Source organism: Gordionus sp. m RMFG-2023, chromosome 2 (genome assembly GCF_954871325.1).
Source record: "Gordionus sp. m RMFG-2023 chromosome 2, tfGorSpeb1-WG-v2, whole genome shotgun sequence".
In the NCBI taxonomy this organism is placed as follows: domain Eukaryota; kingdom Metazoa; phylum Nematomorpha; class Gordioida; order Chordodea; family Parachordodidae; genus Gordionus; species Gordionus sp. m RMFG-2023.
Genome location: NC_088776.1, coordinates 44,761,849 through 44,788,029, shown reverse-complemented (window position 1 = coordinate 44,788,029; position 26,181 = coordinate 44,761,849). Strand labels below are relative to the sequence as shown.

The window sequence follows — 26,181 nt, the reverse complement described above, 5'->3', positions numbered from 1 at the left end:
GCCCAACATTCTTCGACAGATTGAGACTCCGACGAGGATAAGAAAGTTGCCTCCCTATCATTTAAGAATAGATCGAGCTGTAGTTTGACTGCAGGGCGTTGCAGGTGTGTTGCATTTCTCTTCCAGGACAGGTATCTCGGCTGGGGTTGAAGAGAAGGACGCCGAGAGTTTCCCCATAAATTTTTCACAGTAATACTGGCTCTGATTAATTTATGATCAGAAATATTAATATTTGGCATTACTTTTACATCGATGAACCAGCTATGGATGTTCGAGATGATGAAATCGATCTGAGACTTGATATTATTTCTACTAAAGGTTAGGGTGTTTAATTCGCTGTGTGAAAAGAAAGTATTTTCGACCTTGAGGTTTATACTCCTGCACATCTCCAATAACTTTCTGCTGTCATCACTGTTTAACTGAGAGAGAGTTGCATTCCCAATTACCCCATCTCTAATAAAGGAGTCATCTTTTCCGATCCTAGTATTTAAATCCCCAAGGATTATCAAATTACGACTCCTAGGAAGAGAGTTTACAATGTTTTCGAGGTCATCAAGGAATGCGAGCCGTTCGTTTCTTCTAGGCGGGGCATAGACATTAACTAAGATTGATTGCCTGAAGCAGGTATTCAGGTATAGTAAACAGCATCTCTCCGAAATGGGCACAAATTTATCCACGTATTTGCATAATCTTTTGCTGATAAAGAAAGCAACCCCCGACCAATTATTGGAAGTGGTGCCAGAACTATACATTTCAAAGTTATTAAAGGTAGCCATATTATTATCTTTTGAGTGGGTCTCCTGTAACGCGATCACATCCATTTTTTCGTCGACCATGAGCCTTAGAAAAATGGTTAATTTATTCATTAAACCATTTATATTAAGCGAGGACATGATAAAATTTCCTTTCAAACCACTCGGGCGCAAATATAAAGATAATTTAATGAATGCGTGTTATATAAAATTTAAACATATTACTATTTAATAACCAAGTATATAATATTTTAATTTTATTAATTCCTATTATTTAACAGTAAGTAAGGTAAATATTAAATGTGAAATAAATAAAATAATAAAATCATTCCATAAGGTAAATATTGAGTTAATAGACAGTGAAAAAGAAATAATAAAAATCAGTCCGAATATATTAACACTACATCATGAACGAGCTAGAAAATTGGTTTCAATCCTTATAATAAACTTCAATATATATACCAGATAGAATTCTCAAAAATTTCAATAAAATGGGAACAATAAATAAAGAGACACATATATTTTACTATTTTTCTGATTATGATGTTTAAATCATTTTACCTTATACTCTTAATAACATAAATTCATTTCTATTTAGACTAATATGTTTATATTAATTATATTATATATAAAATATTTTGAATGTTTAGCTTTAACTTCTTATTTTCCCATGAATTTCCTCAAGACTTAATCTCCCGGTAATTTTATTTTACTAGAACGTAGACTCAAATATAATTTATCTTAAAAAATGTGTTGAACACAATTACATTCAGTGATTAAACTATAAACGTAATTTAGTCTAAGTCCAGACCATAAAATGACGTATACGGCGGACTAATATATTATACATTTAAATACTAATTTGTCAACTTGGTTAGTATTATATACATATATGTATATTATTTTGATAGATCAAGATTTTATATAGTTTGCTACTGAAATAATAGTCTTTTGAAGTGAAGGAGATGATACAATTTTAATCATCTGAAACAACATAGAAGCAATATACGAAATATGCACAAAGTTGCGGTTTTTACCGAGTCAATAATTTAATGACCACATAAAAATAGAGGGTAATTGAAAAATTAGTAAATCACATAACAATAATGGAAGATATCCTTTTTACGAGTTACATATTGATTTTGTTGATACTTAGTATATATTTAATATATAGCGAAATACTTCTTATAATAAATGAAATATTTTAAATTTAATAATATACTAAATTTAATTATAATATGATTTTTAACCATGCTATATAATACAACAGATGAATATTAATTTAAATTGTATAGGCTAAATAACTATTGCTTTAATAATTCTATACAGATGAGTAAATAACATAAAATTGATTCCATTTATTGATTTTATATGTCTTTTACTATCTAATATCAATAATCAATTATTAAAAAATATCGATTTTAGAATTATATAAATTATAATAACAATGTGGATGTTTCTAAGCATAAATTTTTATTAAAAATTATATTACTGCGCGTAAACATTATTATTATTTTGTTATTTATAATTTACCAATTACACAAACTTTTACCTTTAATAGACTAAAAACATAAAAAAAATAAACTGTATCACATATTCCATCATATATTAACTATAAATATTTATGATTAAAACATAATTCACAAATAAATTGATTTTATATCGGTTTTGTTTTCCACTTAGCCTCTTCTAAAAGTGTTCGATTACATTATTTCTTCATCATTGACCTATCTTTAATACAATAATAAGCAATACTAAAAATAATATACAAATGGTAAGAGTAAAGAGTTTATATTATTTTAATTTATTATGTTAATAGGCGGATCAATTAACAGAAGAACAAATAGCAGGTAAAACTCATAATATGTTTACCCTGTATATTTATAAAAATATTTAGAATTTAAAGAGGCCTTTTCATTGTTTGACAAAGATGGGGATGGAACTATAACCACTAAAGAATTAGGAACTGTTATGAGGTCATTAGGACAAAATCCAACTGAAGCAGAGTTACAAGACATGATAAATGAAGTAGATGCAGATGGTATAATATATAAATATATATACTTACTAGAGATATATTACATATAAATTTGATTTATAATCTAACTATAATCGATATTTTTATATTCCCATGTTTTACACCTAAATTAATGATTATTATATTAACAGAAATTTTGAATATTTGATTAAACAGTTCCTGAATAATTTTTTAGGTTCTATTTTTGATTACATAAATTTTACAAATTGACATGGATTGACAATAATTTTACAGCTTTTTAATTTTACTATGCAAATAAAACAAATATTTTGAAACATCTGTAATTTTTAAATTAAAGATTTATGGGGTTTTAGTTCACATAAAAAGAGTTTTAAAATTATAAAGCATTTTTAAATTATTTGCTTTATAAAGATGTCCATGAAATAAATATAGGATTCTTATTGTAGCATTCTCCACTCATTTTTTCCCTATCCATAAAGATTTGGCTTGAGCCTTCTTGTATCATTGGGGTTGTGGGGTTTCTATTACATATCTAGCATTAAAAGAAATTTAAATATTTTATGCGGCATTTAATTGATAAGGCCTAGCTCAAACAGTTACTACAATTTTGGGAAATAAAATTTTGTTATAGATATAAATTTAATGAGCATAATATATATTTGTGTTAACAGGCAAAATCAGGTTAATTTTATTTAGTTTGAGTTAGACCTTTGTCAGAATTAGGGTTTGTCTGACCTTTGTCAGAATTAGGGTTTGGGACCAGACAAAAATTTTGCAGGATTTGGTACAGGTCCAGGTTTTAGAGATTTTTACCAAAAGTCCAAATTTGATGTATTTTTTACATATAAAGTTACCAAAACAATTAAATAAAATGATAAGTTTATTTTGTAGAAATAAGAGTAAAAAAGCTTTCAATATCATCTAAATATATAGTGGTTATTAAGAGTTAGTAAAAATAAATCAAATTTAGATTTAACCTATAATTTTTTACTTAAGTGTTGAAGAAATCGAATGACTAAAATTCATTAACTCCTAAAGGAAAAATATTAAGTTAAGGTTCATGCACTTAAATATTTTTATGTCTAGGGCTGGTATGGAATTGGAAAAGAGTTTGGAGGTTTGAGTTCAGTCTATGGTCTTAATTAAGACAATTTTTTAGTTTATGGATAATATATTGACAAAAAATAATTAACTGCCTAATTCAAAGACCATTTGTAGATATTGCTTAAATTATGAAGTGTTCATCTAACCAGACAAGGTTAAATTAATTTTGGACTCACCCATCTGGCCCAATCTAAAAATTGATTTTTACTTGACATAAAAAAGTTTTTATCTTTTGTTGAATTTAAAAAAAATATAATATGATAATAGGTCATAATTTCATAACAAACTATTTGATACCTAGATTTTATGATATTGAATGTTAAAGTGTTATTATCACACACTATGATTATCTGCACACTATTTTATTTAGCTAAAATTAGATAATTTACTCAAATTATTGAAAAATACTTAATAATTAATTGACATGTTTAAGCTATTTATTGATATCTGTAAAAATGACCCTTTTTTTGCAATCATACAACAATCTAAATTATTTATTGAATGTTTTATTTAATGGAATTTTACCATTTATCAAATGTAAAAAAATTATTTTATATAAAAACGTTTGGTTCCTTTTTTATATTTTAGTTATTTAATTTTTAGCCAGCTAAAACAGCAAAACCTAATCTTTAGCTAAAAAATATACTCTTAATCTTGGTTTAAAAAAATATAGATCAGCTTTCAGAAGAGCTTAAATAACTCACCAATGCAAATCGAATTTTCTCAGCACCCACCTGTAGATTGAGTTGAATTAACCGATTTCTCCATGACCCAACTAAGATTACTGTTAAAAGCAGTTAAATTTAAAATACAAAGACAATTATTTTATTAATGTTTTCAATCTATCCAATGTAATCATAATTACATAATAATATTTTTACATAGGAAAGGTGATTTATTTTTATGTGCCTTTATTAAAATTTGCCTTCAAGCAATATTATATTATAATAAAATATAAAAACATACATTATATAAGAAAAGAAACAATATTTTATAATATTTATAAGCAACACAAATGAAAAAAAAAACCCCTTATACAATTTTATCTTTTAAAAAGATTTAAATTTTCCAGATATTGACGGAATAATTTTATGTCATTAAAATTTTAACAGTAATTTGATTGTCATATTTTTTTTAGTACCCAATTTTGATTTAGAAAGTAAAGTTTAATTTTTAAATTTAGCCCATTTATATTTTTTGTTTATTTTATCATAAAAATTGTGGAAATTTACTTTAGAATAAATTTTTTATATTAGTTATATAAATAACCATTTTTTTTGTTTTATTCCTTGTGACTATTTTTTACCATGTTTGGGAACAAATGGTAAGATTTTTAGATTGCTGAGATAATTATTGTTTTATAATATAATTTAAATTAAATGATGCCGATGTAGAAGATTTTTAAAAATATTGTCTGGATAATTTCTATATTTTGAGCAAGCACATAAAGCATATATTAATTAGATAGAGATATAAATTATTTAAAATTTATTCTTTTAGATAGAAAAGTTGCTTATTATCTATTTTTAATATTGGCCCCCCTAAACTGGCGATTCATATATTTAAAGTGTGCAATAATTGAAGCCAGCTGTAGTCAATATCATTGGCTGTTGTAGACCTCATAGAAAGGAATTTTATCTAAATACTTTTCACTTGTCATCTAAAGCTTTTAGCTGCTAATTTGCACTATCTGTGAATGCAGGGCAAATAGGCCTCACATTTCGTCAAAATGCCTTTCACATTTTATCTAAATACTTTTCAATAGAGGATCTCAATGTAGATAAACTTTTTAATTTTTTAATAAATAAATGGACAGTATAAGCTAATACTAATGCTATGGCAATTTCAATATGAATCTGTAGAAAAAAAATTATAATGCCATTATTTGGCTTTCAATAGAAAATCGATATAAATACTAAAAAATAATGAGTATTTATTAGCAAAATGTAATTGTTTTAATATTATATATTCTTATTTAAAGTAAAGATTCTACTACCCATATTTATGCAATACTTTATTTTTTATTGATAAGAATATTGAAAAACAGTAAAATACATGTATCATACCATATTACCCATAAATATTTTTTAAAACGCCCGATCTCAGATTTTTTATATGTTGTTGATACTTTATTAAAATATAAAATATATTTTAATTAATATTAGAACAGTTAATTATATATGCGATTTATTAAATAAAAAAATTATTTTTGTTTTTTAGTGTTTTTATGAATACCACATTAAAAAACATTTGAAGAAAAAATAGAATGCATATCCTTTATATGTATATTAAATTATATATAAATATTACTCGGTAGTTTTTAATAACTTAATTGAATGTCAATGGAACCCTTAATATCTCCAAGTTAAGTTACTACAATTGAGCAGTGCTTTAATTGCCAGGCCCGTATTTTTTGAAAACATAATATGCTCGATCGACCCAGCCCGAACCGGATTTTTAAAAATATACGGGCCAGGCCGGGATTTGCAGATATTTAATATAAATATATCAAATAAATTTGAACATTTCAAAACATATTCATTTCCTCATAAATGGAATACAAATTATGAAGATGTTTATCCCTTTGAGCAAGAAATTATGACGTACTAAATACATCATTGTTTAATTGTTTAATTTAAATCGTCTGCTTTTAAAATAATATCCAATATTTTATGACTTAAATGATGTCATGTCTGGGAATGGATATCTATAAATTTATTGATTCGTTAAAAAAAAGGATAATCAAGTGTATGTAATTGAATAATGATTTGCATGGTATAAATAATTTAATTCCCCTATCTTGTTTGACGCTTAATGATAAAAGATTTCGAAGTTTTTAATAAGTATATTTTAAACTTGTTTACTATTCAAAATTCTATTTTTTTCCATAGTTATATAGAACTAAAATCTACGACAACTTGTCAGCGTAAGGATATGCTATTCCTTAGATAAATAAATTATATTAGAAATTAGTATTCATAAACTAAAATAAAAGAGTTAGTGGAAAAGATTTACAAAGTTAAAATAAAATATTAAATTTAACAATAACTTGAGTACAATAATTTTGAATATAATACAAGATTTGGGTATATTAATAAACTACATGAAGCAATTCTGATTCCTCATTTATAATTTAATTCTAAATCAAATTCTGGGGATATATATTGGACTATTACTTTATTTTAAATATGAGATGATTTATTTAAATAGATAAATAATATTGCAAAATATTTCGCTTCCTTCAATCGAATCCCAATTAAGGATTTATATTTCAAAAATACGCCGTATCACATCTTACCCCAAAAATAATAATTTAAAGGTACAACAGGCCCTAATGACATGATTTTAATATTTGGACCTGGCCTAAAATAATAAGCAGAACTAGGTTTAAAAATTACAACATCACACGATTTATTAATTAAATGATTCTTTTGTCTTTAGAAACTTTTACAAAATACGAATCTAATTATTTAGAATAAATAAACATTTAAAAAAACGCAGGCCGGGCAGAAAAAAGTAAAAATAATCCCATCGAGGTAGGAAAATATGCAGGTATGCCACAAATAGGTTATTAAAACGAATACATCTAGATCCCACCTAAATAGATCGAATATTGGAATATTCGATTTATTAAAAGAATATTATATTTTCATATTTTTAATATTTTGCAATGTTTCCGGACAAATGGCTACTTACATATTCAGATTTACATTCTTAATGTATTTGAATAACATCCTTAATGTATTTGAATAAATATAAAGTGTGCATGCTAACAATATTAATAACTCTCTGCTCTTTGAGGTTTTAATACTACAGCAAATCGAACATCAGGATGAATCTATCATAACCTTATTTTATAGCATTTAATATAACTGGTTTATCTAGATAATTTTTTGAATACAACTTTATTTATTAAAAAAAACATAAAATACAATGTCTAATTATTGTTTATTATTTTTTAATGACCGCCAGAGGGTGTATTTAATTTACAATATTCTATATAATTTTTTCTCCTCAATGAATTAAAACAAAAAATATAGAATATCTCTCTATAAACATTTTTAAAGGTTATGACGGATGAAAAAATGTTTTATATTTTATTTTATAAATTTTTCATTATTTCGCGAACATCTTAAATATAATCATACACCAGTGATTTGTTTACATTTTTTTTATTATCACAAGTAATTTTATAACTCGCTCATTTTGTTAAATTAAGTTTGAGAAACTAGTTTTATTAAAAATTGCCTTTGCAAATAACTATAGTTACAAGTTACATTATTAAAAAGATAACCAGCTATAGCTGCTACTTACATTTTAAAAAAGTAACTAGTTATCGTTATATTTCAATAATAACCAATATTCCTAATTAACTTTATTTAATATAATTTTTTTTATTATAGAAAATAGTTTTGCGATCAAATTTTAATCAAAGGAATTTAAATATCACAACATGATATTTAGTTGCACCAAGAAAATTATTTAAAAAATTGGAGTTTAAAAGGAGTGTGCTATTTAATGAACTTCCCAGAATTTTATAGTGTCAAGGGTTTCTGATTCTGATATATAAGTCAGTTTTTCGTTTTCATTTATTTATAAAAAAACATTTTATTTTACATCCCTAGTTATTACTCATTAGGATAGGTATTAAAAGAAATATACTAATTTTAATATAAAAGACCTGCAGGCCCGCAACGGGTCGTAAATGGTGAGCCGGGTAGGGTTAATTACAAACCTAAAACGAGCCTAAAATTATTTCCTTTTACAAGACCGTCTGCTTGAAAATTTTTTCACTACCGATATTTTAATTGAATCATTTAATTTTAATTATATAATATATTTTATTGCAAAGTTTGTGATTTCTTATGAAATATTTTGAATCATATTAATTTAGGCCAAATATAAAGTAATTTACTTCTTTGAGGCTACCAGATAAAGTTATAATAATCATCACAAGTTTTATTTTTTGTAAGCACAAAAGGTAATATGTTTATTGCCGATTTTGTTATTATTTTACTTACGAATTGAATGCCAATTTATTTATTTATTTCATTTGGAATATTTATTATTATATTGATATGTAACCATGTAAAAAAATTATCGGTAACAAATTAGATTATTTTTTTCGGGTTCAAGAAATTACAATTAATCGAATTCATTATATATATAAAAATTTCTATTAATCCATGAAAATAAATGAATAAATATGAATTGACTAGGCATGAAATCCAGAGATTGATGTGGCCAGGCGGGAAAATATTATGGGCCGGGCCAGACACCTTATGCAAAATATGTTTGTACAGGGGTTAAATTTTGCGAATCTTCGTAAAGTCTAGAATTAGGCGAATTTATATCTTCAAAAAAAAATAATTACGGACGGGTCAACTTTTACAAAATTATTTTACCAGCCAATCGAGCAAAAATAATTACTGGCCTAGCTGAAAAATCTCCTTAGGCGATTACGCTAACCTCAAGTAAACTGGATGCCTCAGATGGATAATTTACTTATTACGGCACAAAAAAATATTAAACATAACGGACTTTCTTCCTCTTATTTTTAACGCCAAATTTGTTACCCACAACTACATAAAATCTTCAACAAAATGTAAACAGAGTCGAATTATATTCTATATCTTCGATTCACGAATCTCAAAAGATCGATATGTTATATACAATGCAATTCTCTTCATCAAAATAATAAACTACAATCACACAACATTTTCACCTAACCAAACGTAAAAGCTAATAGTAACAAGGGAGATGATGATTGAATTACATCTTCCAACACGAGATACCATCTGTTAACAAAATTTATATGGGCATTATTGGATAACTCTCACGCTATGAAAACTACATAACTTATATCTAGGTTTCGAAATCACTACCTAGGTTTACTATTTTTACGAATGCATACCTTGTACATACGCATACATCCATGCAATACCCTCAGGCCCTTATCATATAGCTAGTGTTGTTAAACAGCTCAATTTGAGCCGATTTTTAAAAACGGCTAACTCAATATTTTATCCAGAAAAATATTATGCAAGCTTAAAGATTTTGCTCATAGATGGCACATAGGATTGAACATCTATTGGCTAGATCTCGATACTTAGGCAATATTTTCCTGGCTATAATGTTGAGTTAGCCGTTTTTCAAAATCGGCTCAAATCGAGCCGTTTAACAACACTACATATAGCGATCAGATTTGCGCAGATCCTTAAAAAAGAATCGATCTTTATAAAAAAATCTATCCTAGATACAATATCAGGTATCTTATTAAAAATATAGATATTTGTATATTTTGCTTAAGATTATTTTAGTATGAAAATTAGCTATTGAAATAAGCCATAAAACCGACGAGGGATAAATATAATCCAGTGATTCACATATATCAATATCACCCTGTTCGAGTGGAAATTGAGTTATGTATATGTATAAATTACCAATGGAAATACGTGGAGAAATACCAGATATATATGTTAACTGTTTCAACGAACTGAAAGATAAATTTCAAATAAATCGATCAAATCCTATTTATTCTTCCACAAGAAACTATCCAAATTTTTCAGTTGTTAAGAATCTTTTCAAAATATCGAAAACACTAACAAACGCATTATATTACGACGACTATAATAAAATACTCTTACGATATATATATTAAAAATCAAAAGAAACATCATTATAAGAAATTTCAATAAATATAAATCGAAATTACATAAATATGACTATTTTTATACCAAGTCTACTGTGTCCAAAGGACATGCCAAAATGTTCAGCTCATTACGAAAGGATAATTGGACTATTAAATATAAACAAATATATTTTATTCCACCAAATAAGATGATTATTTTGATTCATTGATAAATAAAAAATATGGACAAGAAATCATAAATTGAAATGATCTAATTTACATCAACAATAAAGTTGGCATGCCAAAATATAAAATAATAATAAATAATCCACGGAAAGTGAAATATTGAATTTTTTAAACAAAATAAAAAGGCATCTATCTTTTACCATTGCAAACGATACGAAATTCTTTTTAAAATAAAGTATGCTAGATGATGGATATAATATAAGTAACTTATTAAAAATGGCAAAAAGATACTTAGTACAAGATACAAAGGGATCTTGTATTTTAAGCATAGTATACATGGTATAATGCTCAACTTTGATTGTGATTCATATAATTTTATATAAAATTGCAAAAATAATATTTTTCATCTATACATCTATATTACACATATACAATATAAATTTAAAAGTTCTTATGCATCTTCATCTAATCTGTTCCTTCACTTTGGCCATTTTCATATCTTTCATTACTTATTGTCAAATGGATCATCCAAAAGTTTATGGTGCTATTTTATTGCCATATTACATCTCATTTAACATATCGTCCTAACGTTTACAATGCTATTTGATTGACCCATACCACAAATCTCATTATTCCTTGTTTATGTTTATCATCATATCGTCTTGACGTTTACCATGATATTGTATCCTTTTATGCTGAAACAATCATCCATTGTTCTCGCTTTTATTCCACCATCTTCGAAGTGCTTGTCACATCTTTATCTGCTCATATATTTAAATATTATAGATAATTAATATCTTGATTTTCAATCTTTTTATTTTTTTTTATATTTGTATATTTTTTTAATAATTTTCTTCATTATAAATTTTTTATTTTTTTAAAATACTTTTTTAATAATGCGACTATATTATTACTTCATCTTAAAGTAAATTTAAAAAATTTGAACATTTTAAAATGAAATTCTGGTATGATAATTAATGAGTTATAAATTAAAGGTAATTAAAAATTAATTTTGCCTTTGAATGAAGAATATCTTCCAAAAAGATAAGAAATTTGCGAGATAAGTTATTTTATTAACCAAAATTTACAAAATTATTCTTTAATATCAACATTATTTAATTGAACTTTCTTTCACTTGCAAACTATAATCCTGAATTTTAAGACAAGGGTTCATATTTGTTTCATTATATCTATATTAGATGTCTGCATTATTGCCTAATATATTATATTTATCTTAAGTACATCTAAATGATAAGGAGATTTTGATTAATTTTTAAAATTATTATTAATATTAATAAAACTAATTAAAAAGAAATAGATATTCATATTTTTAATCATTTGAAATTAGTCCCGAAAATATGGAGTTGACATTTAAACTTAAAACCCCAAATTGTTTTAAAAACAGTCTGTCATTATGCACCGTGTTATATTTTCAAAATTATAAATGTTTTTAAAAAATAATTTGGATAATTTTTTGGGATCAAAAAAATACATTTAAAATTCAATACATTTTAGACATTTATCTTTTCTAACCCCCCCCCCCCCCTTCCCTTCCCTCCCTTACCTTACCTGAAGATAAAAATATAAAATGGATATTGACTATGTATTTAATGTTGACTAAGAATTAATACATAATTCATTTGCCACCTTCTTTGATAAAATAGAAATAAAACGGTTGCTATCACAAATGATTACGCGTTTAATTTTACTCACATAGCCTTTTCGTTTGTAATTTTTATAGTTTAAACCAATGACATGAAATTTTGTAATGCTAGATTGACAATCGTAATCTTTGAAATTTTAAACGGGGACTTGAAATTAGCTGTTCGCCATTTTGATCACCTTTGATAGTATAATAAAAGTATATGATTTATTTTAATTTAGTGTAAAAAATTTCCTTTATGATTATACTCTAAATAAGCAGACTTATCATCTAATTGGTATATAATTTCAAAATATTATGTTAACCTTGTAATAATAAGTGTAATCAAAATGACAAGCATCTGACCACAATTAGTTCCGATTTTAATGCATTGATTATCATTTTAGTGTTATAATATTTACATGATTGACAAATTCTGTAACAAAAACTTGAATTGATAAATAGAATTTATTATACTTGATATTGTTCATATTTTTATCTAGATTTCAATTTTGACAAAATTTTCTTGTGGCTTTTATCCACTTAAATATTAATCTGTCAACAGATGCTTCTTTGGTCACAAAAAAGATTCCAGCAATTCCTCACAGGCTCTTTAATCTTTAAACAGGTTATCTATCAATAAATAGCTTGATTCTATTGTTTAAAGGCATATTTCCGATTTATGCAGACCATTGCAATTTGGCGCCAAAAGAATCTTAAGTCTATTAGCGATATCCGGGTTATTTTTTTCATATATTAAAAACTCCCTTCTTGTAGTGGCAGTAATAGTTTGATAATTACTATCATTTTAGTGAAAACTATCATTTTGACGTCGTGGTTGAAGAAATTAATATAAATAAAAACGCTTTAATGTTAGCGAATTTTCTTCGACAAGTGCCTGAAGATTGAGTAGAATTAGCGGACATTTAGCCATTATCAAACTATATTGGTAGCACACATTTTAAAAAATATACAGCTCACTAGAACCTTTTATTTACCTCTTATTCTAAAGTTAGACTAGCATCATTTGGCAGAAAGTTCTTTACAGAGTTAGCGAGATGGATAAAAAAGTTTTTCCAATTTCGCTATTACTGTTATCCATCTATTTTCCCCACTATTCAATCATACCAATTTTTTAAACGTTTTTATTCATACTTTTATCATCGTGCAATGTAAAATATGTTTATTTTCCACCATAAATATTCGATTTTTTTTTACTTCTTCAAAGAATTTTTTTTTGAATTATATATTATGATAAATATTTTAACAAATGTGAATAAAAAATATATCTCAATTTAAAATTTGCTCTGCGAATGTGATGTATTTATAATAATTTATTTTTACTAATATAATTTTGTAGGCTTTTTTATTAATTGTTCTATAAAAGAGAACCAATACTTTCATTCATATTAATCAAATGCTATATTTCTTTTCAAATCGCTTCATAAATTATTTTATTTTAAACTGTAACTATAGAATATAGATTCTTCTTTATATTTAATTATCACCACGTCTATATATTTCTAATGAACCTTATCTTTACTATTAATATTATCAAAAAAGTCAAACTTTTAGAATACCCAATATGTTTTAACTCCTAAAATTGACTCTTGCCACACCGCTGCATGCCTATCATTTTTATATTTAAGAGTACATTACAATAAAACAGTAATGCAACTAATGTTGCCAATTTAAGGCCTCTATCACAAAAGGAGGTGCAATGCAATTACTTCGTTAAGATTTCAAAAGGGTAACCATTGCTACATACTCAGAATCCACTTTATATTTTATTCATTGGGGGGGGGGGTCTCAATGTCATTGGCTGAGGGGTATAGAGGGCTTTATGTAATGTAAATAATTATGTTCATATGGAGGAAATGCAACTGTCTCTGGGTTATTTTTAAAAAGGGAACTTTTGAAAATGTAAATTTCATTTTACTTTAAAAAGTAAACGCTTTAACATGTTTGATTTTTTTATGGATGTTCTTAGTCCTTAATAATTTTAAATGATTTCATCTCGTTAATAATAATCTTTAAAATCAAAAATTTACTCTGCTGATATTTATTTTAAAAAACAATTATATGATAGATACACTTATCTGCGTCAGATTATTTTATTTTTTAAATAAATTTTTCATTCAGTTGCAAAATTTTTGCTTTTTCAAAAGAAAGTGAAAATTTACTGTCGCATTTTTTAAACCTTTTCTTAGCTTTGTCAACTTTAAACGAATTAATTCATTTACATTTAACTAACACTCGCTATGTTAACAAACTGTACTAACAAAGTCACTTATCAGTTATGTTAAATTATATTGTATTTTAGTAAACATGCTAGATTTTTTCTGTAGATTTAAATTGTTTTTCCAGTCTCCTATATAGAACTAGGCTATTTTTTTTATTATTTATACGGTGTATTAGGATTAACCAAAATAATGAAGATTTTACTCATGTCGTACGTTTCACCTAAAACATTATTACACAATAAACTTTTTTGAGGGGTTTATATTATGCATAAGAAATAACGAAACTACTAATTAATTTTAAAATATTTTCGCTGCTCCTGCCATGCGCATCTTGTGGTTCAAAAAGCTTTATGATTTATAATATTTATAAAACTAAAACGCATCACTCGTTTTTTAAAAAAAATTAAATTTCAAACTATACGGGTTTGATATCCTAAATTTGATCTAATCGTGTTTATAGAAAATTAAAAAATAGCTAAAATTTGACAATTCAATTTTTCAAAAACTAGGCTCCCATTAAAGTCATCCATAGACCTATCCGAACCTGATCCTACCGATTTTCTTGGACTCGGTCGAATTTGAAATTAATCCAGGACTGAAGAGCTCGATAAAATTTTTAATGATTTTGTTTTCCCAATATTTTTATGAAATTTTCAAGAATAACCATAAAATTATTAATTATTCTTTGACCCTTATAATTTTCCCGATTTCGTTGAAATATACTTATTCAACTCTTAATAAAAAAAATCTGGATAAATTTCACATTTTGATCTTTAAAAAAATTCCTAGATCGATCGGGCAAAATTTTTTCTCATATCGGAACCCGAAAAAATAAATCCGACACGGGGCTTTAGCTCCCATTGTGTTGGACTATAGCCAGAAGATCATATTTTTTTTTCATTTATAATAGAAAATATTTAGGTTATCAAACGATTATAACTTCTTTTATTAGGCATGATCACCTAACAGAAGATGATAAGTAATCTAAAATGGAAATATCAAAAGAAAACCTTAAAATAATTTTTGTTTTTCTAAATCCGCAAAGAATAAAGGTTATTTCTAATGTTTATATCAATTAAAAACTTTTACCACAATGTGCCAATATATTGGCTTATTAAATATAATTGCATACGTAGGAATTTTTTTCTGTTAAAATAGTAATTTATAGTATTAGGCTTGGACATTTAATTTTTTGTTATATTTAATTAGGAAACGGGACAATAGACTTCCCCGAATTTCTGACTATGATGGCTCGCAAGATGAAGGACACTGACAGCGAAGAGGAGATTCGAGAAGCGTTCCGAGTGTTCGATAAGGATGGCAACGGCTTTATTAGCGCTGCTGAATTGAGACACGTTATGACCAACCTAGGCGAGAAGCTCACTGACGAGGAAGTCGACGAAATGATTCGCGAGGCCGACATAGACGGCGACGGACAAGTCAATTACGAAGGTAAAACTTTTTTTCCCATCCTGAATCGATCTGGTGTTTGGCCAAATTAAATATCAAAAGTATTTAAATATCTTATTGTAATATCTATAAAAATTCCTTTCTTTTGACAATAGAAAACAAAAATAAATAATATTTTAATATAAACCTTGTTTTTTATTATTCTAGTCATTCCTATAAACTATGTTTTTATGTAAAAACATTCGAGATAATTGGCTTTTAAGCAGGATTTAACAAGTTGTTTTTATACCACCTATAAAGGGTTTTGGAACGGATCAAATTTTAAATATAAAACAACATTTTTTAATTACACAGATTTTAGTTTTTTTTTACCTTTAACCTTCATAAATAATATTTTGTTTTTCTTAAATATATAATTGCAGCCTTTTAGATTTATATTAATAAGATTACAATTAACTACTATTCCTATACATATTTTAACCTGAGTGAAAAACGAATAAATATATTAATTCTTTATATTTTAACGAAAATTTACCCTAGTAAATAATAAAATAATTTAGCCTTTTATTTATACCAAAAATTTTTGAGCACTTAATAGGCCTAAAATTTTCCGCTCTAATAGGACATAGGCACAAATTAAATAAAAGATTTTTAGTCAATGATTTGGATCTACGAAATTTACACTAATTGGGTAGTTAACAGGGCTCTAATTAGACAAGTATGCTCGATTTTTTCCCGCCTACATTGATTTTTGTTTCGCCTTGAAAAATATATCAAGGTTATTTTAAAAATGATATAGTTATATTTAAGACAGCTTTATAAAGTTAAACCTTGATCACTTACACTTTTCAACGTTTTTTTTATAATATACTATTTGATTCATTAATTTACCATAACAAAATATTAAGTAGTAAATATTCGCATGTATTAGACGTTAGCCTTATGCATTAACACGTTATTATTATATAATAATGGTAGTGGTAAAAATTAATATAGCCTTAAATATGACTGTTTTTTGAGAACAATGTTATAATGATTTTTTATAGTACTTATCATGTAACCCCTGACTTAGATTCTAGATAATTTATAATTATATTTTTTTTAAAATATAATTAGTGAAATAAAATTATAATAATATTAATCTAACCTAGACATCTTATAGACTAACCCTGGTAAATTAGGGCTTATAAAATAGAAAAACATGAAGGTGTAAAAAAAATTTACTCATAGATTATAATACTAGAATCCATTTTAAAATGTTCAGGAATCCCGGTTCTAAAATAAAATAGGGTTTATTTAATGTTTAAATTTTTATTTTTTAAAATATGATAATCAACATGTTGGGTGCATGTTTTAACACTTCATTTTGATTTCTTTTTTTATTTAATAAAATGATATCTCTATTTTCCGGATACTAGATGGATTCCATTTTTTAAATTATTTACGCGGCCGGTTCCGATAACAGACCTTATAAACTATTTATCAGAGACCTGGTGAGGTACTATTTGCACGTCCCTACCCGGAATATTAATTTTACTACATTCGATTTTATACAAAAAGAAGAACACATAATTTATAAAGTTTCACTTTAAAAAATAAATATAAAAAAGAAGGCTAAATAAGACCGGTTGGATTTAAATATGGAAGATAGTATTAAATCCTGTATCCCGTACAATCTAATTGAGATGGAAAATTATTTATGAAAATTCATTATGACTCTAAGCCAACTTCCGAAACCAAATAATTTAAAAACGGTTCGGGTTTCAGATCGTAATCATGGACTAGTCTAATAGTTGAAAAAATTTTTGTTTTCATGAAAACCGATAATGGCTGTATTTGTTTTGTTCCATCCCTGATGTCCACTAGGTTTTTGAAATCGGCCTTCATCCCTAACTTCTTTTTAAAATTGGTGATCAACTCCGTTATACGACTTTCCTTATTATGTTATATGTAAGCCTACAAAAAAAAAGATATCGAATAATAAAATCATTATTCGATTCTAAATTTTTTCTAAAGTTTATAAAAAATATTTTGCAAAAAAAATATAAACACATGTTGATTTTTAAAATGACACCTTTAAAGATTTTAGTAAAACTAAGCTAATTCTCATTAGCTCAAGAAAATAACAAGCGAAATAAACCCCAATGATTTGAGAACCTTATCCGAAAATATATATAATTAATATTGATATTTTAAAAAAAATTATTATATATACAACAATTAAGTGTTTTACTTTGCGATGTTTCATTCTTTTAAACACCTTTATATAATAAAACTTGATATACTTTAGTGCTATTTTTTAAGATGTAATATTCATAAAATAAAACTTAGGAAGATAAAAATAAGAAGAATAAAAGTAAAATAAAAAAATCTACTAGGAAAATTTAATAATTACTTTATATTTTTACTTACGAATACTAAAGAAAAAATAAAATATTTCCTAAAAATTACGAATATTTACAAATAATTTCGAACTTCGAATTGAATAATAAAAATTTACTCTTGATTATTTTTTTTTTCATTATTCATATTCGAATTTTTTAATCGAATAATGAATAATTCATTTTAGGCCTTATAAGGCCTTCATTTTAATTGCGGAGTAGTTCACCCCGTTTTTTTTAGTTTGGATTTAGGGTGTTAATAAAACGGGTTCGTTAAATTTTTAAGATAATCATCCCTTTAATTTGACCGATTCCTTTAGTCCTCAACCAACACAAATTGATAATACTAGTTAAGTTTTAAAAAAATGATTGAAAAATATAATTTTTGAATAACCGTTAAATATAGATTTTTTAAAAAAATTTCTTTTCACAAAATCGAGAAAGCGTAAAAATTGTTTATCTTAAATTTTTTTAAAAATCAAATAAATTGAAAAAAAATATTTTTCGACTATTTTATTTAAAAAAAAATTAAGTATAGGATATAATGGTTTTTCCATATTTTGTATAATATTGTATTAGATAATGAAATTGTAGAACTAGAAACTGATAAAACGCATAATATAAGGAGAAAAAATACTATTTCAAATCAACAAATGTAACATTTTTTTTAATAGATAGAGTATCGATTATAAAATAATAATACATCATGTTTGGAATATCGGATTTAGTTTCTCCGCATCTTCTAGTCATGAACTAGCTGCTAAAATTTAGTAATTTTTCGACAAAATTAATTTTTTTTTTTATAGCAACCTACCTCGGATATGATTAAATATAGTAAGGTTTTTAAAAATATTTTGCTAAGTTTTACCCATATTTTAAATTTGAACTTGCCCCCCTCAACCTCTTATATTTTTGTCCATGGTAACAAGCCCTAAAAGTTTTCTAAAGCTTGTACAGTTTTTGAAACTAGCCCGGCCGTAAATATTTTAAATAGATAAAGATGTAAAAATATAAGTGATTTAATAAAAAAAATAGATCAAATCTTAAATGAAAATGTCTATTTTATATTTTTATATAATTAATAATTTAATATTACTTTCTAATTTTAATTTAGTTTCTTGACATTATAATTTTATATTCAAATAAAATATAAATTAACGAGAATGTTCTGGATGTAACTTCTGACTTAAAATACCGATAGAATGATAGGGTTGAAAGAGTCCTGAAATATACTGCCATGACGGCCTAATGGAAAGCGAAAAAATAATGTCCAGAGTTATTTTTGTTAAAAAGTGCTAGGTCTATTAATCTAAATCACAGTTAAAACTTGAAATTTATTTTATCTTCACCGTGTGCTAATTATAAATAGTAAACTTTTGAAATACATATTGTGTTTATACGTTTTATTCATATTTTTACCGATGTTTATATATAACGGTTAAAAACTTAGCAAAATATTAATCAGAAATTTAATTTAACATTAATTAAAAAATAGGGGTTTGATTAAGATTAGGAGCATAATATAATTTTTTTTTATCTATCTCACTACCTATAATGTTAATAATTTTTTTAGTTTTATCATTTTGCGAAACATTTTGTAAATTATTATAAAATCGATTTTAATAAGATGACTGAAAGATAAAATATTTTATATGGCTTTAAAAACATTAATATTATCTGTATTGAATTTGTTTTTTTTAAAATGCTTTAATCGCGAGATTTATATATTTAGGCCCTAAAAAATATATAATTAAGATCGATAAAAAAAAGATTTTAATAAATTTATTAAATATTCATTTATAACATTAATATTTTTAGTTATTTGTGGATGCACAACTTATAAGGTTATTTTGGAATTGTCATATTTTTAATTTATCATATAACATTATTTGATAATTTTATCTTCCTTTTTTATGATAACTGTTTATAACCAGGGACCTGGAACAAAGATATTTTTGCTTTTCCATTCTCCTAGAAAATATGTTATGTTTTATTAGAACTTCCAAGAACGCGAGCGTCCCTGGAAAACTATATTTTATTTTTGTATATAAATTTAATTCATTGAATTTTATAATAAAAATCTATTATAACGTCAAAAAAAGCATTAATATTATTCTCAATTAGTGTCAAAACCATTTTTCAACGCCAACTTGACAAATTATAAATGATCTTGATCACATTATAATGCTTTAGCATATTGTTATATGAACTATTCACCCTAAGCTAAAACGCGAATAGGGAGCAACACACTTTTTATATTACTCAAATTTTAAAAATATTTCAAGTTTAATCACTTTGTAAAGATAAATAAGAATCTTTTTCGCCCTATGCCAAACAAATTAAAAAATACAAGGGTTGATATTTGATAAGTAAATTGATAGGATGAGATTTTCCAAGCGATTATCGATAATGTTTTATAAAAAATAATAATATTAAGTTTTTTAAGCCAAATATCTCGAACAAACATTTTTTTTAAAATTTGAAATAACAAATCAATTTTTTGGTTATCGATAATATTTTATAAATTTTTATTTTAAATTTATTTATCCAGAGTTTGTCACGATGATGACCTCCAAGTAACGATTTGATACGCAACGAATCCATTCATTCCCTTTTTCCTTTCAACAACAAAAAAAATTTCTGTTCAAATGATATTAATTATATAAAAAACTAATTTCTTATTAATAAACAAAAAACTTAAATCGCTCGTTGAACAAGTTATTCCGGAGAAAATAAAGATATTATTTTTATTTGTTATTTTCATCGCTCTCACCAATACCTATCGGCTCATAATTAATCTAATCCAATCCTATTATTTATTTTTAAATACTATGAATTATACATATTACATTTCTTTTTATTTAAAAAAAGAAAGATAACAATAGGAAACAAAATTATTGTTTTTTATACAAAGTGTTCTTTATTTTTATCTAAAATTATTATCATTATGATGTGTTTCTATTTTTATATTCGCAATCCAGATAAATTCAATATTTTTTTTACTGCGTTCTCAACAAATTACTTTTTTTCAGTCTCATGTAACAAAAAACAATTTTGTTTTTTGGCAAAAATGGAGGTTAAAATCGATAATTGTATAAAATATTTTTTTTTAATGTTTTTTTCCCTCTTGGTTTTCTTCTATCTGTTCGCTCGACATTATATAATTCTTTAGATTTATTGATTTCTTTATTTAATTTTTTTTATCCTTTTGTCACACATAGATAAATCTACTTTGATTAGATAAATAATTTTGCTACGAAGATTAATTAGAATAAATGATTTACTTCCACCCATTTTTTTCTCCTTTTGTTAAAACTTATTATGAAGTGCTTTATTGAAATTTTATTTTAGCACCTAACATGTAAACTGTCTAATAATATATTTGCAGACCTTAAATTATTATTTATAAATATTTGATTTTTTTAAAATGAATTTTGAAACAAAATATGCTTTGTGATAACATTTATATTATGTATCTTATTTTGTATAAAAAATGATTATAATTTATTCCGATATTTAAAAAAATCAGCGATACTTTCTAACCACCCCCACAAAGATTATTTTATACACTTTAATGTTTTATGTGGAACAAAACTTGGTTTTATTAAAAACGCCTATAATTTTTTTTAATATTATCTACACATTTGGTTTATGTAAATATTGTAAAATTAGTTGATATATACATCAAATCGTCAATATATTTTTTTTCTTAGAAAATATTGGCTAGATTATCCTGGGGATCATGTTCATTCAAACTATAATCCTAATTTAATTATAATACATTACATATAATATGCCTTGGGGAAAATGTCCTAATGAATTTTCGACTCTTCATAATTTATATCGTCGGTGTAAAACAAATTATATATTTATTAATTATTATAATTTTTAAATGATCTATAAACCCCCCCCCCCCCTTCCTTCCGTTATTATCATTTTTTCTACATCACATAAAATTTATATATATATAATAAATAAAAATAAATACATAATTTATGGGTAAAATAAATGCGATAACAAAAAGGTGGATTTTGCGACAGTGCGAAACAAACCTCTATTATGTAACTCAACATACGCTTTGATGTAATATGCGATCTAGTTACTTTTGGAGGTTTCACTGTATCATAAAAAAGTCCCATTTAAATTTTAAAAAAAATTTTGTGAATATATTAAATATATTATAAAATTTATTAGCATATATATTAATTTTTTCAACATTGTATGAAAGCAAAATATTTTATGTTAATAAAAAAAAATAAGTAAAGATAGTTTCTATTATTACACATCTATGAATAATGATGGTATGTATAGTGGCTGAAATTTTATTATGAAATATTTTGGATAATTGAAAAAATAAACGAAAAAGGATTTCTTATCACCATATTTTTACTTACTATAATAGTTATAAATAAATATATCTAAAAAACACAAATTTAATGTTTTTTAATATTTATATCTGATATTGTTTTATTTGTAATATGACCGATAAAATTTTTTTCATTATTAATACTCCTCAAGGACATTTAAAAAAAAATTAAGTAGCGAATTTATACATAAAAATTAAAAGGTTTCGCGTATTATATTATATATGTCGTATTGGGATTCGGAATCCGTGGGGATTCGGAATCTCTTGATTTTAAATCCTTTACCGAGAGCGATTTAAAAAATTTTAAAGTTCGATTTAACCGGAAATGCATTCTAGCATGGGTAGAGTACCCAAACTGTAAATTTCAAACAATTTTGCCATGAACTTTAGAACCACTTCTAATTTATATTAATTTTTATATGGATTTTTCATACAAATTAAAAAATACTAAAATGTCCATCGCTGAAATTGGCTGAAATTTATAGGGTAAATACTCTGCACATGCTGGAATACAATTCCTGTGAAATCAGATGTTTAAAATCCAAAAATCGCCCTTAGTAAATGATTTAAAATTGAGAGATTCCGAATCCCCACGAATTCCGAAACCCCATACGACATATATAAATATAAATACCAATATAATTTGGATACAACTTTGGTCACATTAAATTGATAACTTAGATAAATAGTAATATATAAAAAATTAACGGCTGTGAGCATCTTAACTTTTATGAATTTGATGTTCTTAAACGCACGAATACTACTAAATAATACACGAAAATGGGTAAAAATCCTTAATGTGGGCATCTTGGCCTTTATGGATTTGATGCTCTTAAACACAAGAACGATACTATATAATTTACGAAAATGTGTATAGAATCCTTAAGGTGGGCATCTTTGTCTTTATGGATTTGATGCCCTTAAACGCACGAAAACTACTAAATAATATACATGCGTTAAATCCTTAAAAATAACGTAATTGGTCCTTTGTAAAAAAATAAAATCATTTGACATTTCATTTTTACTAGCATATTTAAATATGAGTATTTTTATGTTCCTTTTTTATAAAAAAAATAAACAAGTTACGTAGAAAACAGATTCCCTATTAGTATTTATTTATAATTGAGTTTATAAATTAATGTGCACTGGTACATTTTTATCGATTTTACATTTCCAAATATTGAAAAAAAATGCTCATATAAAATTATAAATTGGGATATTTAAAAAAATAATGAATTAATTGAATTTATAATGGTGTATTGTGATAATATTTTACAAAATCGATAATTCGTGCTTTAAATATAATTAGTCAATTTCATTAGACTAATTAACTAGTAATCTGGATTTTATTTAATTAAACATTTTGAGGGAAATAATTAGTTCACCTGGATTAAATGCGACTTAGTCGTCTTCAGCGAAGAATGGTATCTCCCTACCTATATACAAAATCTTTACCATGTTGATATGATGTTTGCATCATAGGCCATTGATTCTTATTTTATCCATTGTTTTAACCCTTCTTTGCCTAGCCTACAATTTTTTTATACAGATTCCTTTATTGATCTGTTTAGATTATAAAAAATGTTTAACCACGAATTTTGAATTTTAATAATTAAATTTTTTTTTAAAACATCAATAGAAGAAAAAATACGAGATTTCAACTGAAAGTTCTATTTACATAGGAATCTTTAAATATTTGATAATGCATAAATATTGAGTATTTTTTTTATTTTCAGTAATTTGGCTTTCGAACATGTCAAGATTTGTAATTATATAAAATTAAATAATGATATAGTTATATCAATGATATTATGTCATTAAGTTATATATTGTCATATGTGGTCTCAGGGGCTCTGCCAATTTAAAAAATAAAATTATACTCATTTTATCGTTATATCAATGACATAATATATCATTGTGTTATATATTATACGTCTCAGGGGTACGCATATCTGCCAATTTAAAAAAATTTATACCCTCTAAAATTTTGTAAGATGAAATTTTTACTTACAATGGTCTATTTTATATTAATGTTTTTTAATTGCAAAATATAAACATAGGTGTAGATATTTATAGACATAATTGAATTGGAATCGAAATATGTAGAAGTGATAGTAATACCCTACTCGATCTTAAAACCTTCCGGTTTTCTTATTTGTTAGCTATAACACTACTATTATGACGGGGATTAAATCTGACATGGCCATATTTACCATTGTTCACTATTTCAACTTGTAAATCCGTTATGTCCGATTCAATGAAAATTATTAGGGAAAACCGGGGGAGCATGCCCTAGATCAAGCGTCAATAAAATGAAAATTACTTGATAATATTGAATAAATAATGTCTCATTTGATTTAACTTATTTACTTTGCTATAAAAAATTATACTTTTTTAACAGTATTAATTTTTTCAATTTGAGTAAGGACCAGCTTTCCCATAAGGCTCTTCTGAGCTGTAAAATATTGATCATTTTTAATATAAAAATGATATTTATATTGCATTTGCAACTACTTTATTGATAAATATAAAGTATAATGTAAAATATAATAATAAGTGAAATTTATTGACAATTTAAACATAAAGAATGGATTAAAATTATAACAGGATTCATGGCTTAAAAGCAGTCCTCATTATGAAATTTGTAATAGTTTTATTTACATATTAAACATGTCTTTTTATTGATTATCTATATTGTTTTTAGAACCAATTTTCATAGCTCTTTCCTTAGCTTTCTTATTAGTGTTGATAAATGGCTCGATTTGAGCCGATTTTTTAAAACGGCATCAATATTATATCCAGATTAATATTTCACAAGCCTGAAGATTTTGGTCATAGTTGGCACAAGGTTTTGGACATCCATTAAAATCTCATGGCTTATAGTCAATATTTATTGACAAAAATATTGAGTTAGCCGTTTTTAAAAATCGACTCAAATGCCGTTTAACAACAGGGGGACGATGTTAAAATTTATAATTGCTTATTTTTTTCTTCCTTTTTTAGAATATATTTTGGATATAGCATAATAGACTCTGGAATAAAAGAATTGAGATTTGAAAATTTCAATAAGCATAAGTAAGTTTTAAAAATGGCGCTCATAAAACTCGTCTGAAAAATAGTTCTAGACCCTTTATATCTTTAAAATTTAATTTTATGGTAGTTTAAACATATTTTTTGCTCAAATAAAATATAATTTTTAATAGAATAGGGTTTAATCCAGGGATCCAAACTAAACCTGAACCGAACCGTTAAATTGCTAAAAACCGGTATTTTTTATCGAACATGAATCGAACCTAAACCGCTAAAAAATTCTAGCCGAACCTGAACCGAACCGCTATAATGTCGCTGAACCGGTTCAAGCCTCATGATTTTATGATTATAAAATAATATGAAAGTTATTATCAGGGGTGTGAACCCTGGACCTTCGTATTTTGGCTGAACCCAGACCCTTTTAAAAAGTGGAGGGT

The 26,181-nt window shown here is 25.4% G+C and overlaps 1 protein-coding gene across 2 annotated transcripts; it reads left to right on the top strand.

Annotated features, from left to right (window-relative positions):
• The first annotated feature begins 2,298 nt into the window (after window positions 1-2,298).
• Window positions 2,299-21,584, top strand: LOC135923727 (calmodulin). 2 transcript variants are annotated; one of them, XM_065458639.1, is made up of 5 exons: window positions 2,307-2,526; window positions 2,572-2,602; window positions 2,650-2,793; window positions 15,767-16,009; window positions 20,900-21,584. In XM_065458639.1, exons 1-5 carry the CDS (start codon window positions 2,524-2,526, stop codon window positions 20,926-20,928), a joined length of 450 nt encoding a protein of 149 aa, XP_065314711.1. In that variant the 5' UTR covers window positions 2,307-2,523; the 3' UTR covers window positions 20,929-21,584. The 2 variants fall into 2 exon arrangements, with proteins under 2 accessions (XP_065314710.1, XP_065314711.1); XM_065458638.1 differs by lacking the exon at window positions 20,900-21,584 and having other exon boundaries at window positions 2,299-2,526; window positions 15,767-16,068.
• Window positions 21,585-26,181: the final 4,597 nt, after the last annotated feature.